The sequence below is a fragment of the Cornus florida genome, unplaced genomic scaffold, assembly GCF_030987335.1.
Source record: "Cornus florida cultivar Cherokee Brave unplaced genomic scaffold, ASM3098733v1 CherokeeBrave_3.0.0_Hap2_Chr10, whole genome shotgun sequence".
NCBI classification, from domain to species: domain Eukaryota; kingdom Viridiplantae; phylum Streptophyta; class Magnoliopsida; order Cornales; family Cornaceae; genus Cornus; species Cornus florida.
In genome coordinates, this window is record NW_026775580.1 from 70,919,743 (window position 1) to 70,930,172 (window position 10,430).

The window sequence follows — 10,430 nt, forward strand, 5'->3', positions numbered from 1 at the left end:
TTCTTACCTTCTTCTCTAATCAATATTGCTCTCATGGCTATGCTGGATATGGTTAAGTACATGATAAGAGTTTCACCAGGCTTTGGAACTGACAGAATCGGGGGTTTAGCAATGTAGCACTTCAGTTGATTGAGAGCAGCCTGCTATTAAGGACCCCAAATGTCTTTGTTTTTGGACCTTATTGCATTAAAAAATAGTTTGCACTTATTTAACAATCGAGAGATAAATTGACTGAGAGCTGCGATTCGACTGGTCAAAACCTGTACTTCCCTGCGGGTTTTTGGTTCTTGATTTTGTATAAGGGCTTGAGCCTGAGCTGGACTCACCTTAATTCCCCTTTTGTTTACAATATGGTCGAGGGACTGTCCTGAAGAAACTGCAAAGGAACACTTCAAGGGGTTTAGCTTTATGCCATACTTTCTCAGAGTGTTAAAGACTTCTTGGAGGTGCTTAGGATGTTCTTCCTTCTTCACACTTTTGACCACCATGTCGTCAATGTAGGCCTCGACCTTCTTTCCCAATATCTCGTCGAAAATTTTGTTAACAAGGCGCTAGTAAGTTGCCCCAGCATTCTTGAGTCCGAAGGGCATGACTCTGTAACAGTAGGTGCCTTTCTTTGTTATGAAAACAGTCTTCTCTTCATCCTCTTGATTCATAGGGATTTGGTTATAGCCGGAGTATGCATCAACAAACGTGAGCCTCTCAAAACCAGTAGTGGCATCAACCATCTGATCAATTTTGGGTAATGGAAAACTGTCTTTAGGGCAAGCTTTGTTGAGATTGGTAAAATCTATATACACCCTCCATTTTCCATTCTTCTTCTGAACTACCACCACGTTGGAGAACCATTGTGGGTAGTGCACTTCTTGGATGAAGCCTGCCTGGAGCAATTTGCTTACCTCTTGAGTTATAATTCTGTTACGCTCTAAAGCGAACAGTCTGTGCCTCTACTTAACTGGTTTGAACACCGGATCCAGCTTCAAGCTATGGCATAAGACCAAAGGATTGATTCCCACCATGTCTGAATGCTCCCAAGCAAATGCATTCGCGTTTCGTCGAATGATATCAATTAAAGCTTTCTTTTCTTCGGCTGTGGGGGAAGAACCTATGTAGGTGACTTTCTGAGGATCGCCGAGGATTACTTCGACAGCCTCCAGAGACTCCTCGGTAGGCTTTTCAGCTTCGGCCTCATCCTCTGCTTTCAAATACCTGGGCAAAGAATTCTGTAATTACTATTTGGACGTGTTCCTAGGAGGTGTGATCGGTTGGGACTGTTTTGTTACCTTCTTTGCCTCATTCTGTGTCAAAATGTAGCATTCTTTGGCAACTACTTGATCTCCCCTAAGGTCAATAACCTCTTTACCGTCCGGAAACAAGTATCGCATCACTTGATGAAGGGTAGATGGAACCCCGTTCATTCGGTGGATCCAGCCTCTTTCCATAATGAGATTATAGGAAGGGTGGATCTCCGTTAAGACAAAGTTATCCTTCAGTGTCCTCTTTGCCGTGGTCACGGATATGTCAATTACCCCAATGGGGTCCACCTTTGTGCCATCAAACCCCATCAAGGGGCTGGAGGTGGGCCGAATTGATGATGACGGAATCTCTAGCTGCTTAAAGACCGCCTTTGTGATGATGTTGGCACTGCTACCCGAGTCTATCAAAACCCTTTTAATCATGCAATTCGCCACCAAGAGATTGATGACCAACGGATCTTTGTGGGGGAGTTGAACTCTGGATAGATCTCTATCGCAGAACCCAATGTTGACGCTTCCCGAAGCGATAGCGTTTACCGAGGATAACCTCCTTAGCTTATGGGCTGTTCTCAATCGGGACCTATATACCTCCTCTGACTCTTGATCATCCTCCGATCTTCCATGTATTGCATGGATGACCTTCACTTGATTATCTTCGAATTTTTGAGGATTAACCTCCCGAGGCTTCACGTACACCTTTGTTATGAGGCAGTCTACCAATTCACCTCTCAGTATCATGTTTTCCACCTACCGTCTAAAGGATCTGCAATCATTAGTTGTATGCCCGTAATCTTTATGGTAGGCACAGTGCTTGGTCTTGTCTCTCTGTTCCAATGGTTACCTTATTGGCTGAGGGGCTGTAAACTTCATTTTATTCTCCTAGAATAGCCGAGCCAAGGTTGTGCGAAAAGGTGTGAACCTTTCCTCTGTCCTTTGCCTTTTCTCGAGTATTTAAATGGCTGGTGCCGAAGCGTGCTGGCTTTTTCGGCTTTTTGAGTTTGAAACCCTTTCCCGAGGCTTGTTCTCCACTGTGACGAAGATGGCATGTTGCGCTCGGTGGGCCAAATTCTCCTCAAGCCGGATGTAAATCTGTGCCCTAGCATTGAGAGTCTGTATATCCGGAGGGGAATACTTAACTAGGGATGTATAGAACTTGGTTCCCTGAATCATTGCAAGTTTAAACGTTTCTATTGCGGTAGTAGGATGGCAATCTGTTATTTCCGAAGCCTTCATGTTAAATCTGGACAAGAAATCTTGTAATGTTTCGCCTTTTTTTTGCCTTATAGTGAAAAGGCTAGCAATACACTTCTTTTGCTTCTTATTACCGCAATACTGTGCCAGGAACATAGTGCATAGAGTTTCGTAGTCTGGAATAGATTTGTGTGGCCTATTCCTGAACCACTCCAGCGCAGCCCCAATTAGACTGGTGGGGAAAACTTTGCACATCCATGGGTCATTGTGATCGTCTAGAGCCATCTTTTGTGCGTAGAGATCTAGATGCCAAGAAGGATCTCCCGTACCATCAAACTGGGTAAAAGAAGACATAGTGAATTTCTTAGGTCTGTCAACAAGGTACACATCGTCAGTGAATGGAGTCTTCACAAGAGAATTCTTATGTTGCCATCTTGGTTGGCGTTTGAACTCTCAAGAGTCTATTCTCGTCAATGGCCTCCTTTACTCCTGCACCATCTGGAACACCATTAGACCATACCGTAAGCTTGTGGCTGGACTTGGCCTGTTCTTCCTGTGTGCAACAAGGAAGATTGTCCGAAGCCACCACCTCGGACCTTATCCTCTGCTCTTGCTGAACTTTGTTGGGCCGAGCTTCATTAAGCCGAACCCCATTGACCTGAGGCTCATTTTGGTTAGGAGGAGGCGCAGCCACGTCAACTGGTGGTGGCTGAGGTGTCAACTGAGCCATAGCCGTTTGAAGGTTGTCGTTTTGCTGTTGAAGCAACGTAATCTGGGCTACGCTGGCCTCATTCGCCTGACGAAGCGCTTCGAATTGGTGCAAGAACTCTTCTCGCATCTTTTGCATCAACTCCATCTATTGATCAGCCGCCGTTGATTCTCCGTTTGACATTCCAGATCGTGGCAACAAAAACAATTTGAAACAAAAGTGGGAGTATCTTTCTATACGGTTCTTACATACAACGTCAAAGTGTAGGTGCAAAATTTCTCTGGATTAAAATAAATAAAAAGAAAAATAAAACTCACTTAGAACAAGAAAATATAATACTCATAATAAGTGTATAATGTGCGATGATTTTATTGGAGGTCTAGGCCTCTATTTATAAAAAACAAGGTGGTGGAATTATGGTAGGATTCGCATGGTTTGTCCTCCAATCCATTCTATATATGACATTCTTTACAATTGTAATCCTTTCCTTTTTACAATTCTTTCCATGCAGGACTTTCCTTGCACAGAACTTGATTTCTTTGTTGATTCCTTGGTCTAGCAGGACTGGTTTACCTTTAATTAGGATTGGGTTGGATGTGGGCTGATCCAGATGATTTGGGCTGTTGACGTCTGGGTTTGGAAAGTGGGCCAGATGGCCTGGGTCAGCAATCTATATAGGAGCCAAGACTTTGTCGGGGCTTGCTCTGGATTGGGTTCTCCCAATTTGGGCTTGACACAGATTGGGCCCTTGCTGTACCTAAAATAATTTTGTAGTATGATGACGTGGACGATTCTTACCGGAGGGGGGGATTTTTTCCCTCCACAAAGGGTATCAACCATTTACCAGTAGACAGAGACTCAGTCAGTCGTACTGCAATGCGGCAAACAGGTAATTTGATATATATATATTTTTTTAGCATCTAAATTTATTATTATTTGATATTATAATTTTAATTAGAAAAATTATTAGTTATTAGTATCAAAATTATTTTAGGGCTTGTTGTTTTTTTTAAATTTTAGTTTATGTTTTTATTTTTTTTTATATATGTGATATATTAGAACAATTAGGTAACTGTATTATTATTATTATTTTTATATATCTTATTTTTGATTCATTGAATATGATTTTAAATAGTACATTTAATTGAATGAATTCAATTTTGAAACAATAATGAATAATCTGAAAAATCGTTGTGAATGTACTAAATAGAAATATTATGAATTAATGTTTTAATCTTTACATATATTATTTTGGTTCAAATTTTATGTATAGATTATTGCTATTAAAGATTGCCTCCACAGAAGAAAATTTCTGGCTACGCCACTGATTATATTGATTAATTAGTAAACTTTTGGGCATATATCTATAGCGTGCTAATTTATCTGGAATTTATTTTACAAGAATGAAAGCAAAGTGTATATGGGCGTGAAAAACTCTTCTTCTTGCAATTTTGCGACAGTCTACACATTCACATTGGTGGTTGTCAGTTATGAGTGTGTTGGCAATCACAAAATCCTAAAGCATGGACCTAGGTCTTTCCAACTCCAATAAGAGAAATTATTAGATGGTCTTGAACCATTTGATATTTGGTGGCCTAATTTAATGAGAAATAATCAAGGGCAGAGGGAGGGGTGGGCTGACGCCCATCCCCCAAAAAAATAAATTACTATACTACTTTTAGCCCAGTAAAAAAATATATATATTTAGTAATATTAGTCCCATTCAGAAATTCTGGATCGGTCCTTAGAAATAATGTTGAGATTTTCTTGTGATATATTAATACACTGTTATGGGACCATTTTATCAATCCAATAATCTAAATTAAAGTGGTCCACTTGAATACTCGATAGGCCCACTCAGCAGTCCCAAAAAGCTTGGTTCACTTATGTTTACAGCTGCTCAAATTTTATGTATATTAGTTTTGTATCATCGTACGTGATGTAGGCTGAGTCATGAGGTAATTTTTCATAGTTGAAGCTGGATGTAAAATGATATATAAAACCTGGTTCTCTCTTTGTTTTTATAATTTCATGCATTAGTAAGTTTTTGGGCATCAGAATGGATACACCTAAAGCTTCACGGATCATATATTTATACACAAATATAATACATTCATTTAGCAAAAACAATAAAATTAGAGAAAGTAGACTTGGGTGCTTTGAATGGTTATCTCAAGGTCGGATCGTCAAGGTACGCTCCCACTTTCTTCCCTCTTCCTGGCGCGGTTTCTCTCTCTCTCTCTCCTCCTTCCTCCCTTGCCGAAATGGCCCGATAGAAAACAAATCTTCCACAAGACTCATTTTCTTTCAAAGATTCAATCTTTATATATTAAAATGCTCTAGTGACTTCGAAGTTACTCGTATATATTACTGGGATGCACTAAGCACACCATAATAAGATAATTCTGCATTGATAAAAATGGAAAGAGTTGTTTGTGTAGAAGATAAGAGACAAAGAAGCCAACCAAAACTCACATGGGATAAAGTAATTAAAAGTGACTTTTGAAAAATCTAAATTTAAGATAGGACATGATGTATAATAGAAAAGAATCGAAAAAGAAAATTCTATGTGGCCAGCCCATCTCTATTGAAATAAAGACAATGACGGTGATAACGATGACAATGGTATTAATTCATTAAGAATTATATATAATTTACCGTTCAAATAAGAAAAAGAAAATACAGTACACAGATAGTGTTAATCAATGTTCTCTCTGAATTTAATTAAATCTTAGACATGGAAACAACCAAATTAGTGTACTTGGTCCTGTTTTTGGACAAGTGATCATCCACAATGTCACTGTATTTTCGAAACAAATCATCCATGATGTCTCTTCCAAAATGACATTCGAGCATCGACTCAACCACGGCTCTAACCGTCTTGGCCACACTCTGACCACTTGATACTAGTGTCCCCTGGTCTTGGGCACCACCATCCCAATCAATTTCAAAGGACTCCAGGCGATCTAAGAGAAATGACCCTTCTCGTTCGACCTCATTTTTCAGTTCTTCTGGGCTTGGTGTATAGTAAGGAGCATTGAAGGAATCAACCTTCTCCTCTTGAACAAGACCCTGCAAAAATATATTGCCACTTATAATAAGAAAATGCTCATTTTTTTTTTTTTTTCGAGAAAAATAAGAGATTAGGGTTGGTGTGATATACTTCTGAAACCATGGTCATTAGTGCTCGGGCTAAGAGCTCCCAGTGGTAGCAACTCTCTATAGTTGAGGGGTCTGCAGTTCTTCTGCCCACGAATGACAAGACCATCCGTCCTCCATGCACCATTTCTTCAGAACGTGACTTGAGAAAGATCGAGAAATCTTTTTGGAATTGTGAAAAATATGCCTCCAACACGCTAACTGGGCTCGTCCTAGATATATAGATCTTTCCCTTGTTTAGAGGTATGCTAACCTTGTTGTCCAGAGCTGGCGGAACCTGTTCATAGTAGTCAATTTTTTTTTTTTTTGTTAGGATTGAATGTCAAGTATTACTGTTGATAAGTTATATGTTTTGGAATAATGCTATTCAGATTTAAAAGTCTAACGTAAAATATTTAAGTATCAAATCTGAATTTGTTGTCACTAGACGTAGACCTAGACCTAGATGTACCAAGTTACCATTCTCATTGTTAATAACTGTACACGTAACTACCAATTTAAGATTACATATCCGTTAAGATGAGTGATTAATATGCAACACCACTAGCTCTACCAACTAGGCTATTGGGATAATGTCTTATAGCAACCTATTTAAGATGGGTGATTAATATACTACATCTGCTCTCGATGAATAATGCCCTACCTATTTAAGATGGGTAATTAATATGCAACACTCTCTCTTACTGAATATGACTACCTATTCAAGACTCTTGATTCACATTCAACATTGTTACTCAATAGAAAACAGCTAATTGAGGACAATTGATACTAACCATGAGTAGGTAAAACAATCTAATTGACCATAACAAGTGCTTAATTGTCTACCTTCCTAGATGATGCTAACCATAAGTAAGTAAAACACCTTAACTCACAGGACCATAACAAGTGTTGGGATTTATATGCCCTGGCACAGCAAATTCATATCTGGATTATAGTGACATATGTTCCTGACGTTTTTGAAATATTTATGCTTTATACAATTGGTGAATTCAATGTATTATGTTTTGATTTATTATAGAATTGAAGGTGTCCACTTAATTACAAGAGATATTTATATATATATGTGATGGCGATCAATACAAGATTATAAATAGTTTTCATAAATTGTTCATAGTCGGTAACTATGGATGGACTCATAATTAATTAAGACTTAAACTGAATCCACGTTGGTTGAGATATATTGCGAGAGCCGTCGTATACAATTGCTCCCTATTACTGTCATGGTATTTGACTCTTAAGTATGAGAAAAGGATAAATTCTTTTATTAATTAATAATTACTTTGATTTGTTCGGCGAATTCTTCGGGATCCTTAGACCGACACTTTGGGTAGTTATATAATTAATAGTTAAAGGGTTATATTTTCAATATTTGTATCATTGCTACTTGTATTTATTTTGTATTGATTATGGTTGATCACAAAGTAAATTCGAAAGCCTTCGTGTGTTTTTAGACAAAATGATTTATTATATATTTATTTATTTAAATTATTATTTTTGTCAAACAAATGTTTTATTGTGATCGAGTCAGAAATAATCAATGGTACCAAAATAAATATATTAATTAAGTAATCGGATTGATGGCTTTATTTATCCGATAACTAATTATGCATAGAGGGGTCAAAGTGCAATATTGACTTAGAGGTTATTTATTATTTAATTGGAGTTCAATTAATTTCTTTTAGTGGAGTAGAAATTAATTTATGAATTGATTGAATTGGGTCCATAGACCGGGCCAATTATTAATTCATTGTAGCCAATAAAATAATAAGCCCAAATGATTCTCACTCAGAGCCCAACTTGATATTGGAATCCTATTAGATTTGAGATATGTGAATTAGAGATTGAGAAAAATTAGTTGTTTCCTTTTCTTTATTTTTATGTTGCCTATAAATATACGTGGTTTATGTATATTTTAGGGGTGATTTTTTTAGTAGAAGAAAAAAAGGAATATATTTTATCTCTCTAGAAAATTAGGGTTTATGTTCTCATCTAATGGAGGTTCCCACAAGCATAGTTTTCCAAAGTCAATCATGGAGGCTTATGAGTGATTCCTAAAGGCAAAACAATTACCAAGAAGATGGAGATCCAAGGAAAGGCATCTTGCTAAGGGATCTACAATAAGTGAGAACATTCACTTTAGAGGAAAAATTTAAAGGTTTACTCAGACCTTTATTGTAAGTATTCATTCTAGTTTTATTGAATGAGATATCATATTTTATTTTTGTATAAAACTTGTCTCTATGTGATGAATCAATATTTATGAATCAAAATCATTCAAAAAGTTTTAAAATTAGCACATTTCCCAACAACAAGTACTTGTCTACCTAATTAATTTGATCTCGCCCACCGATCTTCTAACCACAATTTAGAAAACTGAAGGAGTTCATTGTTTTTGTTTTCTTTATCAAAAATGATAAATATTATTAATGTTATATTTGAGAGCATTGAATCATTGTCTTTGATTTAAAATTGGAGAAAATTTAATATAAATTTAAATCGATATTTGAATTTGAGATTATACTAAATTTCTTTCAATCTCAAATTTAAAGCGCTGTCAAATATATGATAAAAAAAATTCGCAATATTTTATAAAAAAGACATTTGAGCTCACTTGTAAACCATGTTCGGTTGTCTTAGTTTTTCTAAAGTTTATATTAAAAATTTGAAAAAAGTTACGAAAGAAATCAATTCCAAATCGATGGACTTAAGTTTACAAAAAAATTTAAAAAATTAAAAAAAAAAAAGAGTTTTCACACGCGGTTTTACAAATGCATTTTCCCTATCAACTAGCGAAACGAATACTTGGATGCAACGAGAGTGTCCTTTTCCCTGCAAGTGATATCAAGTTTGGCATGCTTATCCAAATACAAAAACACCCCTATGATCTAGTCATGAATTAACATCTCTTTTCTTTCCTTTGTAACAAAGGTGGAATGGAAAACTAACCTGAGAAAGCCAATGGAGACTAGAAGAGGAGTGCACAAAATGCAGGCTCTTGCTCGGAAACAGCCTCCCGTAAAAAGAACCCGGCACACCGGATATAAAACAGTGCTCGAACCCTCCACCTTTCTCTTCATTGAGTTTGTTGTAGAATGCTGGCAATGACTCAAATATGTCATTGAAGTCATTGCCCGGAAGATCATTCAAGGACACCCGTAACTCTGGCACGGGACGGCCAATAACCCGGCATGTGGCCGATACGATACCCACTATCTCGGAGATCACAATCAAGGTGTTGGGTCCAGATGAGCATCCCAGATCAGCAATGCCCATGCTCTCTGGAAAATTGTTGCACAAAATGTCTAGTACAGCTTCCTTGATTATTGAGTCACCCATTGATATCACCTTCCTCTGCAAAAACTAATTTTATGAGAATCAATTCCTTTAAGTTCAAGTTAAAAATGTATTTAAAGAAAAAATTGGAACATGCAATGAGATCATACAAAAATGTACGTAAATTTGGAATACATTTGATAATAAGAAGATAGGTCGGACCTGAACTGTTGAATTTTTTGCATAGCTAGTTTCTCCTTCCCCTTTGTTCATGTGAAGTACTTGTATGGTTTTCATCTCTCTCTCTCTCTAGCTGTGACACAATATAAACACTTAAATTCTCTCTCTCTCTCTCTCTGTGACACACAATATAAACACTTAAATTGAAGAACATAGAGATTTTGCTGCTCTATATATAGACCATGTCAAATAATTAACACGTGGTTGTCAAAAATCAGGAAAATAAACAACAAGAGTGGATTCGCCAAGCATTTATAGCTACCATACAATATGGGTAGAATTAAACGGGAATGGAAAATGATGAATATTTATCTTTAAGCCAAGAGAAAAACTGATTACTAATGTGAACGCAGTATTCTAATTAAAGTTAATTATTCTAAATTTTGCAAACTTGTATAAGAAAGTTAGGGTCAATAATTCAATAATTAAAATTTTGTTGCGAAACTGAATTTTAATAAGCATGCCAACTGCCTAGGTTAGGGTCAATAATACATCGTAAACTAAAGAGAGTAACGTAGACATCTCATATAGGCCTTTATGGCCTTGGCCTGTAAATGGACCTTTATGAGCTTCTAAAATATCTATAGACATCTAACTTTTTT

General features: G+C 36.9%; 3 protein-coding genes across 3 annotated transcripts; all 3 read right to left on the reverse strand.

Moving 5' to 3' along the window:
- Nucleotides 1–551: 551 nt before the first annotated feature.
- On the reverse strand, nt 552–1,994 carry LOC132277823 (uncharacterized). Its single transcript, XM_059779665.1, has 3 exons — nt 1,284–1,994; nt 969–1,223; nt 552–881 (listed from the first exon to the last, which is right to left on the reverse strand). The coding sequence occupies exons 1-3, from the start codon at nt 1,992–1,994 to the stop codon at nt 552–554; spliced, it is 1,296 nt and encodes a 431-aa protein (XP_059635648.1).
- A 213-nt stretch (nt 1,995–2,207) lies between these two features.
- On the reverse strand, nt 2,208–2,801 carry LOC132277824 (uncharacterized). The gene has a single exon (XM_059779666.1). The coding sequence runs from the start codon at nt 2,799–2,801 to the stop codon at nt 2,208–2,210; it is 594 nt and encodes a 197-aa protein (XP_059635649.1).
- A 2,907-nt stretch (nt 2,802–5,708) lies between these two features.
- Nucleotides 5,709–10,188, reverse strand: LOC132279610 (probable jasmonic acid carboxyl methyltransferase 2). The gene is made up of 4 exons (XM_059781628.1): nt 9,811–10,188; nt 9,262–9,666; nt 6,320–6,592; nt 5,709–6,228 (listed from the first exon to the last, which is right to left on the reverse strand). Exons 1-4 carry the CDS (start codon nt 9,883–9,885, stop codon nt 5,881–5,883), a joined length of 1,101 nt encoding a protein of 366 aa, XP_059637611.1. The 5' UTR covers nt 9,886–10,188; the 3' UTR covers nt 5,709–5,880.
- Nucleotides 10,189–10,430: the final 242 nt, after the last annotated feature.

Coding starts and splice junctions, on each gene's coding strand:
- LOC132277823 (XM_059779665.1), bottom strand. CDS start 1,994: ATGATACTGAGAGGTGAATTGGTAGACTGCCTCATAACAAAGGTGTAC. Junction 1,224..1,283: donor CACAGAATGAGGCAAAGAAG/GTAACAAAACAG, acceptor TAGTAATTACAG/AATTCTTTGCCCAGGTATTT. Junction 882..968: donor ATAGCTTGAAGCTGGATCCG/GTGTTCAAACCA, acceptor AAATTGCTCCAG/GCAGGCTTCATCCAAGAAGT.
- LOC132277824 (XM_059779666.1), bottom strand. CDS start 2,801: ATGTCTTCTTTTACCCAGTTTGATGGTACGGGAGATCCTTCTTGGCAT.
- LOC132279610 (XM_059781628.1), bottom strand. CDS start 9,885: ATGAAAACCATACAAGTACTTCACATGAACAAAGGGGAAGGAGAAACT. Junction 6,593..9,261: donor GTCTCCATTGGCTTTCTCAG/GTTAGTTTTCCA, acceptor TACTATGAACAG/GTTCCGCCAGCTCTGGACAA. Junction 6,229..6,319: donor TAATGACCATGGTTTCAGAA/GTATATCACACC, acceptor ATATTTTTGCAG/GGTCTTGTTCAAGAGGAGAA.